At 45.2% G+C, this 15,180-nt stretch overlaps 2 protein-coding genes across 21 annotated transcripts in view; both read right to left on the bottom strand.

Annotated features, from left to right (window-relative positions):
• LOC106145044 (uncharacterized) overlaps positions 1-15,180 on the bottom strand; it is a 685,031-nt gene that overhangs the window by 28,457 nt on the left and 641,394 nt on the right. For 15 of the 20 annotated variants that reach the window (XR_013436662.1, XR_013436669.1, XR_013436663.1 and 12 more), the window contains one exon: positions 11,702-11,809. The exons of 4 other annotated variants lie outside the window; for them this stretch is intronic. Coding sequence is in view for 3 of the 16 variants with exons in the window: in XM_078043704.1 (XP_077899830.1) it covers positions 11,702-11,809 (108 nt within the window). In the remaining 13 variants the exon portion in view is untranslated. Of the gene's footprint in view, positions 1-7; positions 150-11,701; positions 11,810-15,180 lie in introns of those variants that run through there. One more of the 20 variants, XR_013436670.1, reaches the window with a different exon arrangement.
• Sox2 (SRY-box transcription factor 2) lies at positions 13,417-14,940 on the bottom strand. Its single transcript, XM_005330257.4, has one exon. The coding sequence runs from the start codon at positions 14,653-14,655 to the stop codon at positions 13,693-13,695; it is 963 nt and encodes a 320-aa protein (XP_005330314.2). The 5' UTR covers positions 14,656-14,940; the 3' UTR covers positions 13,417-13,692.

The raw sequence follows: 15,180 nt of genomic DNA, 5'->3' as shown, positions 1-15,180 counted from the left end.
CTCTTACCGCGAGGTTTTTTGTTTCAATCCAATGTAGAGGTGTCTGCGCTGCGCAAGACGCAGCAGTACGGTAGCGTCTGGAAAAAGGGGGGCGCTAGATGCCGGAGACGCAAGTATGGAAATTAACTCATTAGGAAGGGGTGTGGTTACTGCGAAGCCCCCTCCTCCATCTCTTCCTTTCTCCCTAGCTGCCACGGTCCTGGCTTGCTAAATATGAGATTACAAACAAACAAATAAAGCAGAAGCTGACTACGCAGCCCCCAGATCAAACACGCTCCAGATAATTCGCTTCACTCAGCGCTGTGGCCAGATCTGCTCAGCGCCGGCTCCTATCGCCCGCCGGTGGTTTCAGCGCCCCCTCCACGCCAGCCCTGGCTGCAGCAGCTCTGAAAGCCAGGGCCCGCGGCGGCTTTTCGAAGGCACAGCACGTGGCCCCAACACCCGGTTTGGTATACGTTTTTAAACCTCAGACAAACGCTTCCACCACGGTGGTAACTCTCTGAGGGGTTCCGCTGACCTCAGAGCGCTCTCCTAGACAGTGAGGGTGCTGATGCTCTCTTGGGGAGAAAAACACTCCCAACAAGAAAGTGACGTCCTAGGGGTGTAGGGCTGGAGGTGTAGCTCAGTGGAGAGGGCTTGTCTAGCAAGCGTTAGGACTAAGGATCCTCACCACTGTAAGGAAAAAGAAAAGTGATGCTTTAAGACCAGTTTTCTCCCCCTGTGGGGCCATACCCGGAGCGGGAGTGGGAAAAGGCGCCGAGAAGACAAAAGGCTGGAACCTGGCGGGGGTCGGTTTGAGCATTATTTTATTAACCAAAGACCAGGTCCTCAAGAGTGAGGGCAGGGGTTTGGAAAACCTAGGGTGTATAATTCTGTGCCGGGGAAAAAAAATGGGGGGGGGGTGATAGTGTGTGAAAAGGAACAAAACGCACACCCTCTCACCGCCCCCTTGTCCCCTTACCCCCTCCCCAGCAGCCGTGCCCTTAGGTCCTCAAAGCCTGCCTCTGTGCAGGACTTGGGGGAAAATGGTACTTTTATGGCTTTCCTTCCTGCGTGGCCCGCCTCCCCGCCCCTGCTCCTTGCCTGGCGCTTCCCCAGCTGCGGGCCCCTAGGAGGAAGGCTGCCCAGTCCCCTCGTCTCCCGCTGCCTGCAGGCCACCGAGCCTCAAAGCGTGCATTGTCCAGCGGGGGCGGGGAGGCCACCAGACCCATGCAGAAGAATAACACTGCGCCCAACTCTTGTTAGGGAAAGTTTTCCAAATGCACTCCTTGTGGCAAAATACTTTCAAAAGGGGTGCGGTGTATGGGGGGTACATTTTGAAAACCCACTGCCTTCTCCTAATTCCTCAATCTTTCACTTTTGAGGTTCTCAGTAAGGGGGGAGGGAGCAGACCGGGAACAAATTGGCTAGTGGCAAAGAGGGCTGAAAATGTGAACATGGCTGTAGAATAGTCAATGTGATGGTTTTGAAATGCGGGTGGGAAGAGAGAAGGGGTATGTTCCACCAGGTCTGGTTCGGGGACAGCTGCAAGGTTGTGGGGGGGGGCAGTGTGTGAAGGGAGAGGAGGCCCCTAGGGCGCGTGTGCAGGCAAAGCATTTCTCACCTCCTGTTTATCTTAGAAGCGGGGCGGAGGGGGGTGGGTGGGGAGCGAATTGTTCTGCTTCCCGACAAGCAAGAGAAGTTGCATAAAATGGAGAGGCGGGCACACGCAAAAACAAAAACTGCTGTAGGTTCTGAGTCTCTCTCCTTGACCCAAATTCTCAATGGTGGGGGCTTTCCATTTGCAAAAAAAGACTACAAAGTCTGAAGACCCCAGAGACAGCGGTCCTCCGACCGCAAAAGCCCGGATGGATACCGTTAGAATGGGGGCTTTGGGGGCAAATCTGATTATTTTTTTCTTTCAAGCAGTGAGACCCTTCCTTCCAAGTATTGCCGTTTTCATTTAAGGGGGTCTTTGGGTTTCTTCTGCTCTTCCATGCACTTGCAAAATTATGGCTTGTGTCCCTTGCAAAACTCTCCCTGAAAAAAAAAAAAGTCTATTCCAAGTGATTCTATCCAAAAAAGCCAAATCAAAACCAAGCAAGACTAAATAAATAAATAGATAGATAAAATAAAACAAAGCAAAATACAGGACCTTGTCCTTGGCGTCCAACAACAACAACAAAAAAAACTGACCTAAAGGGCGCATAAGTGGTTGTGGCTATTTGGGAGTCACTCTAATTTGGTGTGTGGACTTAATGCCTTAATGCTAAATCGGCAATATAAAGGGCTGAAGAGCAAGCCCGATAAAAGCTCTAATTACTACTGGAAACTTTAGGTGGTTGCTAGGATCTGGGGACCACCACTACCACCACACATACACACACACACACACACACACACACACACACACACACACACACAAACCTCCAATAGAATGTTTGGACTGTGTATGTTGGGGGTGGGGATAGAGTTTCTACAGCGAATAGTGCCCACATCTGCTGGAACTTCCATATCTAAGCTGTTCATTTACGGGAGCCAACTTATGAAATCTCCACAATTAGATCTTCATTGTTCTTCCTCCACAACACTGTCTAGAAAGAAAAGGTCTTCTCGGTCGGGGCCAATCCAACGAAGCGTTTGACGTTATTAAATAATAAAGCGATTGTGATTTACATTGTTGTTCAGAAAAAAAGGCCAATTATCCACTGTTATGTTGCCATAAAGATCATATTAACTCGAATTAGTAATCAAACAATATGCGAGCGTTTAAAAAAGTACAGCCGAACTGGGTGACAGCTACCGCGACGTCTTCACTTTCACCAGCAAACCCACCCGCGTCGGCAGCGGGAGCGAAAGAGGCAGACGCCGCAGACCCGAAAGGAGGCAGAGAGCAGCAAAGTGGTGATTAACGGTCTCCAGTGTTAATTATTCTCAATTAATCCCAAACAGTGCAAACCTTCCTTGGTTCTCTGCGAGGTCCCTGATTTGGGATACTCTAAGAATCCCGCGTTTCTGAGGGGCTTTTGAGAAATCCGAAGAGGCTTCTTCATGCAAGCTACCTGTGAGCGAAAAGGGTCGGGTGTAGGTGTGTGTACAGATGTGTGTGAGTTGTGCCCGTGAGGTTCGCTGCCTTTCCCAGAGCCTGCTGTGCACCTTGAGGTAGATGCACCGGGTGGGCAAGGCCCACAGCATCCTTACACCCCTAGCGAATCCTTCGTCTTCTCTACTCAAATCTCAATCTCTCTCGCGCGCCCTCTGTTATTAGGTTTATAACTCTTTGCCCACTTAAATTTGTGCAGCCAACCAAGGAAATCTAAATAGGTTTGAGTCGCCCCTTGGGTACAGAATGGAGGCTTTAATAAGAAAGATTAATTGTGGGTGTGTACCGGCCGGAAGACACGTTAGCTATCAAGTAGCTGCGGGCTGTGGGTCTAGGGGCAGGAAGCGTCTCTCGCCCTAGGCCTAGACTTTAGTAGGCGCCATAGGCATACCCACAATGGGCCACGGGGACCCGTAGTAGTCACAGTAAGGGGCTTCTAGCACTCTTACCCATCTCTTCCCGGTGCTATTTGAGGTTTAAAAGAATTTGACCTTAACTCTCCCTGCACATCAAATTCCCCTGCCCCACCCTGCCAGACCCCGGGCTCCTGGTCTCCACGCTGAGGGATAGGTGGAGGGTCTTGTGACCGCTGCCCTGAGATGTCTGTCTATTCCTGCTCCCACCCACTGAACGATGTTTAGGAGAAAGATAAACACGTTTTGCTCAGGGGGAGTGGAAAGTTGATGTTTTTGTTGCGGCATGAAAAATGTATACGGCTACGTGGTTTTTTAAAATAAGTAAGCAAGGAGCAATTTTCCACAGCGCGATGCTGTAGCAAGTCACCGCACAGTGAGAAATCAGATAGTGGCAGGGCCGCGGGGATCTTGCGGCCCGGCGGTGGTGCTGAGGCAACTGTCCTGGCCTGCAGCCCTTTATTTCCCCCTCCCTCATTCTGCTAAAGGGTTCAGATCCCGGACTAAAGTGCAAAGGGGTGGAGGTAGAGGGGAGTAGGGACTGGGTGAGGGAGGGGGCAAGAAGAAGGGATTGATAGTTTCTCCAATAATAAGCGTCCCCTTCTTGAATAATTCCGTTTAAAACTTGAGGCCCCAAGGACTGGGCATGTAAAAGTGTGAAATGAAATCTTGCAAGGTACAGTCCTTTCTACAGTGGGGCAATCTAGTGGGGGTCGCATCTTTGTCCAGAGTTTTAAAATAGTTACTGCCTTTCCTAACCCCTATCTTTTCCTCCCCAGTATAAGTGATTCAAAAGGGGACAGGACTCCACTCCACAAGATTAATGTCTGTTCATTTGCAGGATTAGCTCTCTCACGTAGTATAATAAAATACTAGAAGTCCTTTTACATTTAAATAAATACATGAAATTCATGCCTTCTCTCTTTTCCTGTTTGATCTCTCAGGACATGGAAGACAGGGTGTTGGAACCTAAGTAGCCTTAGAGAAACCTTTAACTTGGGAGTTTTTGGATTATAGCTCATCTGGGACTGTCATGAACATTGATATTGGGAGAGAGTGGAGAGACCAGCTGATTTTTAATATCTATAGCTATACATTTTGGTTTGGAACTCACGATTAAAAATCTATTTGTTCCTCTGAGGGCTCAGCACATTTCAATGTTGGCCACAGGAGCCACAAAATGTTCATTAAAGGAACCTAACTAAGGCTAGTGTATGGCCACTTTGTGAACTCAGAACTATGGATAGGGGAAAAAGTATGAAAGTGTGAGTTGATGTCACGCTGGCTGTCAGTGTGTGGTCTATTGTGGAGAATGGTGCTTTTTGACTGAACAGAGGGAGCCCCCCTCCCCCCTTCCCCAGCTCTACTGCACCTGCACTGGATGAGGGAGTCCCTGCCATTCAGCCCATCGCAGATTGTTCAAACAGAAGACATCTCTGACAGCACTCAATTCATTACATTTCTTCCTGCTTTTCAAACCAACACACACACACAAAATGAGTATTGCCAGCCAGTGACAGCCAAAAAAAAAAAAAAAAACTTAAAATACTTTATATGCAGCTAATTTGGAAGCTCATACAACTAACCATGAAATATTTTGTATCCTTAACTTGTAAGGCTTCCTGGGGGAAAAATTACCTGATTTTTTCCTACCGAGAACATATCACTATAGTTTATATGGGGAGAGTAAGTTTGTAGAAAGACACTGCTTGTGGGGTAGGGAGAAGTTTCCATGGGAATAAAAGCAGAAATGTGCAAAAAGAGAATAGCCTCTGATTTATCTTATCAGAAGGGCCTGCTTGATATGCATTCATAATTTATGCTGGGGGAACCAGCTTGCTAATAGAGGTAGGGTACCCAAGAACTGGGAGCAGGCAGTGAGGGAAGAAAGAGCAGTTAGTAAGGGAAGCATTGAGGCTGAAGTGTGAGTTAAACATTTAAATCAATTTCCTAACAATGAAGTCTTCCCCATATGCCCAGGTTTATTTTGCCATCTTGGATTCCAAGATGTTTTTACACCATTTCACAAAGCTGATGAGAGAGTGTTTAGAAAGCTGATGAGAGAGTGTTAGTCTAGTTTAACAGAAGTTGGGGGTAAATAAACCTTCAAGGGAAACTTGATTTTGAGATATTTTCCTTGGAGATGGAGGGAAGGGGAAATAGAAAGGGAGGAGGACTTTGAGGAGAAGACAGGTTTGCCAGTTAGTATTTCATTCTGATTGAATTGTAATGTTATTTAATAACCTAGATTTGAGCTGTTAAGTGTGATAGTCAAATCAGCCAGGATGTCAATTGAGAGTAAACTAGCTGCATGCAAAATATTGGCTAATTCTTGTAAAGGTATTCTCTGTGAGGTTCTGGTCCAATATGAGAACATAAGGCCCAATTTCCAGAATGCTTCTCATTGGAGGGGCACTAATTTAATGATTTAAGTGGATTTGAAAGTTGGAAAGAAAACTTTAGAAGTTCATCTTCCCAAAATGCTAAGGTGCAAGATGCTTTTCCACCAACAAATAGTTTTATAAATAAATCTTATATGAATTCCACCCCCCCAAAATGGTTTTTATCTACAATTTAAGTAATGGTTCCTAGAAGTTCTCTTATCAATACTTGATTCTAAAAAGATTATTAAAAGCTATACAAATTACTAGGAGCAGAAAAGAGAAAATAGATAGGGCACAGCAATTATAATAGCAATGGTATGTCAGACAACTGTCCTAATCATGGTGATATCAGAAGCAAAAAACACTTCCAAGTCCAAATCTTAAATCACTGCTTAAACTTGGGTGGGCTTAAATAAAATAAAGCTATGGTGCAAAGTGTAAAGAGTTGTTTTTTTTTTTTTTTTCTGTAATTTTGTCTAGCATCTGACAAGAAAACAAACATAAGCACGACAAAACCACAACAGATCCCACAACAAATTCTAGCTAGCAAATCAGATAACTTTGAACGTTTACTTGTAAGAGAAAAGGGTGCTCCTCTGGCTGATGAGTGTAATGTATGTGAGGCTCTGGCTACTTGTGTATTTGGTTATACTCTAGAGGGCGAGGAGTCTCTGGAGCCTCCAGAGCTGGGCTGGGTAGTGGTGATGGAGACCGGCTCCACTGACCTGGTCCTGCCAGCGTTTGGATTACCCTTTCTGGAACCCTCAACGGAATCATTTCATCCTTAAGGCCCTGAAGGCCCTGACGTCACGGGGTGGGGGTGGAGGTGGAGGTGGGGGTTGGGGCGCAGTCCGGCTTCTGGCCTGGCCGCCAGCGATAAGAACCCTCGGGAAGAATTCACTGCTCCTTTTAATATAGTAATTATTTTTCTGCCTTCTGCGGGAGGGGGCGGCTGCTAACCGAAATGCCAGGATCCTTCCCTTCAGGAAGATACCTAGGGATGGCAAGTTTGCAAGATAACTTCTTAGACCAACCCTAAGTCAAAAAGAGCACTTGGAAAAGTAAGAAGGGTAGTCTGACAAATCTTATTTCACTACCCAGGACCAACAAGGAGAGACAGGATCACAATTTCTGTATCTATCTCTGGAGTCTAATACAAGAATTGCTTCCCTTCCCCATCATCTAATTCTGCCGGACAGTTAGAAAATCGTAGCTATGAATTAAGCTTATTTTGTGTCAGGTTCTTTACATTCATCTTCTGTAAAATAAATATGTAGTAGCTATTTTAAAAATGAGAAAGTGAAGGTTCTGTGTCTTCCCATTCCTACCTGCTCTGACCCTAGAAGGGCATAATATTCTGGAGAGCCCAGAATGCTTCCATCCCTTCTCACACCCCTGCCAATCCACCACCTCTGATCTGGCAGGAAAGAGATTACTAATTCTGAGATATGGTCACAAACAGGGACAAACAACCCTTCAAAAGAAAAGGGTTGTGGTAAGCGGCAAGAAGGCAGGATTTGATTTGGAAAGTTTGGGGCCTAAACCTTCTCAGGGGTCAGGAGGTCTCAGGAGGCAGAAGGCTCTGGAGCGGTGAGAATCCCAACAGCTCCGGAGATTTTCTACACTTGCCCGACCTGGGACCATACAGGGTTATGGGAGAGGAGATGCAACCGTTTTGGCAAAGCCTCGGCAGAGAGAACTCGAGCCCCATACAGCACCTTCCTGGGGAGACCCTGGGGGCAGTGGTGACGTCAAATCCCAAGTCCCGACCGGTGCTAGTCGGCCTAGGCCGCATCTTCCCGCGCGCGTCCGCTGGGCACTGAGCGCTCCCCTAGGCAGCCAGCGGGAGGCCCGCGCAGTCACAGCCCAGAGCCGCACCCGCACCAAAGCCGAGAGAAGGAAGCAAATGATACTTCAAAGAGCCGAAATCTTTGTAAAGCAGTGCACACTTTATCCTGAACACGCAGGCAGACGATGGTAATGAAACGATGGGCTTCTCTGAGCTATTAAAACACCTGGTGCTTCTTTGCAAAGTCGAAAAAGCATCTCTAGTCCAAATGCCTAGAAGCAGCAACTATTTTTACTCTCAAATAAAGGGATGTTCTTTTTGTTTTGCGAGAAAAACTGAGGTCAGTGCTCCAGGAATCAGAAACATCACATTAAACCAAAATATAATATAAAATCCATCTGCACACAGAGAGCTCTCTGTCATGAGAAATCTTAGACTTATCTTAATAATCCACCTTTCCAAAGAGAGGTTTCCTTAATCAAAACAAAAAAGTCAAGTCCATTCTTTTCTAAAGGCCACAGAAGAAAAATATACGAACTGAAAACAAGAATCGTAAAACTGGACAGCATCATCAGAAGAAAGAGAGGAGATACCAAGCCTCCCGTGATGGGTATTACACATTAGGCTTCCAGGAAAGTTTTTAATAGAAAATAACTATGAAAAACACAAAATTAATTTCTCTGGTTTGGGTAATTTCCCTGTATTTGGAAAGCTCCTTCCACAGCTTTTTACTCCAGACCTCCGGAGGTGATGTCCCTTTGGACTTTATCCAGATTTTCATAGTAAAGATCACAGTATTTCCCCCTTCTCCCTTCTTTAAGGTATTCACCTCATAGACAAAGTCCCTAGGGAGATCCACCCAGACAGCTTCTAACTTGGGTCAAAAGAGAAAGCAAAGAATATTAAGTCATACTCCATCCTCAACCACTGTTGCAGCCTGAAAAGCTTGAGCTCTGAGAGCAAGGAAATGCAGCAGAAAAAGAAAAGAAAAAGAAGGAGGAGGAGAAGGAAGAAAGAAAGAAGAAAGAAAAAAATAGAGATGCAAATTATTTTAAAGCAATTATTTCGGGGGGGGGGGAATGTGAGCTCAAGTCTTCACAAAATGAACTCATGGCAAAGGAAACTCCTTCCACAAGGAAAAATATGAGGACCTGTTTTTAAAAAATTCTTCAAGAAATGAAAGGGGGCGGGGGTCGTAGTGGGTAGAAAGCTCTTTCAATTACAACAGATAAATAAATAAATAAGCAGTGCCAACTCACAGGCGATCAAACCATAGTCAAACTTCAATCTCAGAGCAGTTAGCTATAAACTGTTAGCAGTTGAAAAGTAAACCTCGTGCACACAAAGGCACTGTTTAATTTTCTTCTTGTAATGGTGCTAAATGAAGACCCCATCACTATGCAGTTAAGCGGTATTCCTTGTCCCCCTGAGGCGCTGATCAGTTCCTTTTAATGTGAGAAAACTGGCAGCTCAAAACCCGTCAATGGAACTCCCATAACAAAAGTTCTGAAAAGCTGAATGAATTGGGTTTGTAATTACTGCTTCCACCGCCCCCCCCCACCAGCTTATCTCTTATTCATTCAATTTATATTATTGTCAAGGAATCTACTTCCAAAATCATTCCCTTACCAGCTTACCTAGGGCCAAGGAAGAACTTATGACATGGCAAAAATGCAACCCTGCCCCTCCTCATGCACCTTGCAGTGTTCTGACCAATAGGTGGGAGGGAAGGAAGAACTACACCTTGCACCCCAATTTACTCTGCCACTATTAGAACTCAGGGCACTCAATCTATGGAGCTTTCCATTTAAAACCTCAGATTTTTCCTGGCAAACAGGAATGTGGATCCTGTCTAAATTCAGGGGCCTGCCTGGGTCTCTGAAATCCTGTGACACTGCTACTTAGAAAAGGCAAAGGTTATAAATAAACACCCTCTCTTCTCTCCCCACATCGCAAATCCCTAAAAGACCTTGCCAGACATGATGTGGAAATTAAGATAAATGGTTATGTCCTCCCCCCTCCCGTTTTAAACTCAAAATAGTCTATGATGTAGAAAAAGAGGCCATAATTCCTTCCCCCAGCCCCGGATAAGGTTTAATAAAAAAGTCAGTTTTTAGAATGCCAGGGGTCCATGTGTTTTTCAATCTAAGGGGTTGCTGATGGAGAAGATTCTCCAGAGATTTTTCCTACTGTAAGAATGTGTCGGTTTCTAGAAATAAGTACAGCTATTACAACCAAATCTACTAGCAGTCTAAATAATTAATTGAAGCGTTGCTCTTTGACCCTTGAAAAGTCCAGTAGGGACACGTTTATAGTAATAATACCTCCGAATGAGCCCTTGTCAAATATTCATTTAGTGGTTAATGTGAGCCATTTTCCCCTGGGACAGTCTGTAATACCAGCTTTCCAGCATTGGCAAAGAAACCTTGCTAATCTACTACAGCTCAGCAAAAATATTTTAACGTTCTTTATTTAAAGTATGGGGGTGGGGGTCAGGGCAGGAAGAGAAAAAAAAAATGCAGAGAACTGACTATACTCTCATCCTTTTGCACATTTCTAGTCTGTTTATAAGGTTAACAAAACATTTAAATTCACCCCCTTTGACTGAAAAGTGGTTTCCTTGAGCTGAATCATATCCCAAGGAAAGAACTAAATACTCAGTAGCTATCTTCAGAATATTTTTTGTTAAAATCACATTTGTTGCTAAAATACTGTATTGTTAATATTAATCTAACTATGAAATGATACAACTTGGAGAACTATTTTACTCGATCAAATGAATGATGTAATGAAATTTGTATGGTTTTCTTCAGATGCAGTTTATCAAATGAATTTATATTTGTAAACAAAATATTTTGGCTTCTATTTTTCAAGTACTTGGTTTGCAGATATGGTTGGATGGGAGGGGAAATGGCAAGTTATCCTGTGTAATACAAATACAGTGACAACCACTGTAAAAACTATATCAACTTTTAAAATATTGTGCTCCCTTTCTGCTTGCAAAATATTTGAACGTGAACATTTTGCCAAAACTTTGCTTTTCAGTCTGATCCTGCAGGTCTTTTTTTTTTTTCCCTAGCATATATTTATTTTTTAAATATATACATTCTATATCAAATTGATTGGCTAAAATTCCGGGGATATCCACCCCACACCCCCAGCACGTTCATTTGGATCTTTATTCAAAGTTTCTTTTATTCGTATGTGTGAGCAAGAACTGGCGAATGTGCTCATTACCACGTGAATAATCCGTATATGCATTACAATGGCTGGCCAGGCCGGGGGAAATTCTTTTAGAGTCTCTGCATTAATTAGGGGGGAAAATGCCTCGCTTAGAATTGGGAACTGGAATAACTGTCCCTTCCCAGTACAACATTACCCTTAAAATGAGGATAAAGAAGTAAATAAAGCCCCCAAGTTACAAAATAAAGCAATTCCGAATAAGCTAAAATACAGAAAATGAGACATTCCTAGTTCAACCTAGACCCAACATTTAGCAACACTTTCTTGGAAATGAGAAGATGCAAACCAATAGGATGAGCTAACTTAGCGGCTGCTGCGGGTACTTTACTCAAGGGTGGAAAGCGCTGCCGGATTCCAACTTCTCCAAAGTTGCAGCAAGTTGACACGACAAGCTCTTGAAATTGTGGAAAGCAATCCTGCACTCTTAAGAATGCCCGGCTCTTGGTTCCTGGTCCCCTTGGGTGGGGGAAGATGAGCGAAGCAAGTAGTAAATAAAAAAGTCCCTGACTAGGTCACAGTTTCTCCGGCGGCGCCAAAGCGCGAGTTGGTTGCGATACTGGAGCATCGCTAATTCAAAGGCCATGTCGATTTTCCCAACTTTTCCGCTCCCACTGAGGACAACTAAAGCCTTTCTTTACCTTTCCTAGGGCAAAAGAAAACAACAAATCCAATCTTGTTTCTCCACCCTTTCCCCTCCCCCCACTTCTCTACTACTGTAGTAAAACAGTTAACAGATCAAAAGCATAATCATTTCCAAATGTGATTAGACCGGACAAAGTAAAATATCTACCTCGGAGTTGATTGTTTTCTTCTGTAATATGGCTGTTGCCTGGCTTCTCTTTTGCTTGTTATCAGCTGCAGAGATTATCCGATTTAGGGCTACAGGCTTGGACCCACGCTGCCAATTTAAGAAATGGAATTCAGGGAGGGAGAGAAAGGAAAAAAAAAAAAAAAAAGAAAAAGAAAATAAATAATAAAAAAAAACTACATCCATGGCAAGTCGGGGAATTTTGCAAGACGTTCTTTGCTTTCCCTTGCTCTAAACAGGAAAATGTAGAGGAGAAAGTTTATGAAGTCAAAGAACAAAGAAAGCAAACCACTTGTTTCCTCTCAGACAATAGCAGGGCCAGAGTAATCCAAACACCCACCCAGCAGATGAACACTTTGCATGTCTAGTTTGCAATTATTCCGATACAAGAAGCATCATTTCCCCCTATAACCAGGTTTCAAAGGGCCATTGTGCTGTGAAGAAAATGAAGACAAAACCAGCCAACCTGGTTCTGATTTGGCTCAATACCCCATCTGCTAAGCTACATGAAAAATTTCAGAATTGACTCCTTTCTGGCAACAAGTGGCACAAATCAGTTTAAGTATAAGTCCCCATCATGCTTATTCATGCTGCTTAGAAAAGGAGGGGGTGGATTTACAATATATGTCTCTAGTTTCTATTTTAGAAATGACATAAGCATTTCAATTTTTCCAGAGTACTTATTAATCAACCAGCCATCTCTCTCTCTCTTTTCAGTTAACATTAGCACATGCTGCTGGACTATTAATACCAAGGTTTTTGGCATTTTGCTTTCGTGGCTGAATACAGTATTACAATTCCCAAGAAGTTATGTATAATCAGTGTTATCCAAATAAATGAAAGACTCAAACATAATTTCAGTGTCCATATTTCAAAAATTTATTTATCTCAAACTGTGCATAATGGAGTAAAAACTTAAGTTGAAAATGTACCTGTTATAAGGATGGTATTAGTTCAAATATATACATGGATTCTCGGCAGACTGATTCAAATAATACAGAGCCGAATCTTTTAAAATACAACTACGGAAAATAAGGAGGGGAGGAACCTTAAAATATCACAATAAATTTACAGAAATATTACAAACCATAAGAAAATATTTCAAACACAGTAATTTCATTTTTTTATCTGAACAAAATGGAAAGGTGGGATTGAACAAAAACTATTATAAATTACCAACGATGTCAACCTGCATGGCCATTTTTTTTTTTTTGCTTTTAACAGTAAGTTAAAAAATTTAGTACAATCTAAAACTTTTGCCCTTTCAACAAGACCACAGGGATGGTTTTGCCAGTACTTGTTCTATTTTTTTTCCTTTTGTACATTTTTAAACAATTAAAATGTCCAAATCTGAATAATTTTCTTCATTCCACGTTTGCAACTGTCCTAAATTTCAGCTGCAGAATCAAAATTCACCAAGAAGCCTCTCCTTGAAAAATATTGGCAAATTCTCAGCTTATAAACAATGGACATTTTGATTGCCATGTTTATCTCGATAAATACTGTACAAAAGTTGCTTGCAAATATTAAAACATTTTTTTTCGTCGCTTGGAGACTAGCTCTAAATATTATTGGTAAAGACTTTTGCAAACTTCCTGCAAAGCTCCTACCGTACCACTAGAACTTTTAAAAAGTTTTGCGTAGTTTTCTTTCCTCCAGATCTATACAAGGTCCAATCCCCACCCTCCCCACCCCCCCACCCCGGTTTTCTCTGTACAAAAATAGTCCCCCAAAAAGAAGTCCAGGATCTCTCATAAAAGTTTTCTTGTCGGCATCGCGGTTTTTGCGTGAGTTTGGATGGGATTGGTGTTCTCTTTTGCAGCTGTCATTTGCTGTGGGTGATGAGATTTTTTTTTCTTTTGAGCGTACCAGGTTATTCTCCATACTGTTTCTAACTCTCCTTTTTTGCACCCCTCCCATTTCCCTTGTTTTTCTTTGAAAGTTTCTCCCCTTTCCAGTTTGCTGTCCAGCCCTCACATGTGCGAGAGGGGCAGTGTGCCATTAATGGCTGTGCCGGGCACCGGGCCGCTCTGGTAGTGCTGGGACATGTGAAGTCTGCTGGGGGCGGCGGGCTCCGGCACCTCGGCGCCGGGGAGGTACATGCTGATCATGTCCCGGAGGTCCCCGGCCTGGCAGGGCGCCCTGGAGTGGGAGGAAGAGGTAACCACAGGGGGGCTAGAACTGGCCTCGGACTTGACCACCGAGCCCATGGAGCCAAGCGCCATGCCAGGGGTGCCCTGCTGCGAGTAGGACATACTGTAGGTGGGCGAGCCGTTCATGTAGGTCTGCGAGCTGGTCATGGAGTTGTACTGCAGAGCGCTCACGTCGTAGCGGTGCATGGGCTGCATCTGCGCGGCGCCGTGCGCGTTGAGGCCCGGGTGCTGCGGATAGCCCAGCTGGTCCTGCATCATGCTGTAGCTGCCGTTGCTCCAGCCGTTCATGTGCGCGTAACTGTCCATGCGCTGATTCACGCCCGCGCCCAGGCCGGCGCCCACCCCAACCCCGCTCGCCATGCTGTTGCCGCCGGGGGCCAACAGCCCGCCAGGCAGCGTGTACTTATCCTTCTTCATGAGCGTCTTGGTTTTCCGCCGGGGCCGGTATTTATAATCCGGGTGCTCCTTCATGTGCAGCGCTCGCAGGCGCTTGGCCTCGTCGATGAACGGCCGCTTCTCCGTCTCCGACAAAAGTTTCCACTCCGCGCCCAGGCGCTTGCTGATCTCCGAGTTGTGCATCTTGGGGTTCTCCTGGGCCATCTTGCGCCGCTGCCCGCGGGACCACACCATGAAGGCGTTCATGGGCCGCTTAACGCGGTCCGGGCTGTTCTTCTGGTTGCCGCCCGCCGCCGCCGCGGTGGAGTTGCCGCCGCCGCCGCCGCCGCCCCCCGAAGTTTGCTGCGGGCCCGGCGGCTTCAGCTCCGTCTCCATCATGTTGTACATGCGGGCGCTGTGCGCGGGCCCGGCCCGCCGGCGGCCGCCGACCCTCGGCCCGGCCGGGACTTTGGGGGGCCCGCGGGCGGGGGGAGAGGAGGAGGGGAGGCGGGCGGGGGTGTCGGGAGCGCAGGGCTCCGCGAGAAAATCAGACGAAGAATAATTTGGGGGAAAAAAAGAGAGAGAGAAGCAAACTGGAATCACGATTAAAAAAAAAAAAAAAAGAAAGAAATAGCTTCCCTCCTCCTCTGGCCGATCTTGCCGCTGCCGATGATTGTTATTATTATTTTTTGGAAAGGCTTAAGCCTGGGGCTCAAACTTCTCTCCCTTTCTTTCTCTCTCCTCTTCTTTCTCTCAGTCCTAGTCTTAAAGAGGCAGCAAACTACTTTCCCCCTTTTGCAAACACTCTCTTCTCTGCCTTGACAACTCCTGATACTTTTTTGAACAAGTTAATAGACAACCATCCATGTGACGGGGGCTGTCAGGGAATAAATGGGTTTCTAGCGACCAATCAGCGCGCGGCGGCTCCTCCAC

This window comes from Ictidomys tridecemlineatus, chromosome 3 (assembly GCF_052094955.1).
Source record: "Ictidomys tridecemlineatus isolate mIctTri1 chromosome 3, mIctTri1.hap1, whole genome shotgun sequence".
NCBI classification, from domain to species: Eukaryota; Metazoa; Chordata; class Mammalia; order Rodentia; family Sciuridae; genus Ictidomys; species Ictidomys tridecemlineatus.
The sequence above is the reverse complement of the archived record's forward strand: the minus strand, read 5'-3'. Positions and strand labels throughout refer to the sequence as shown.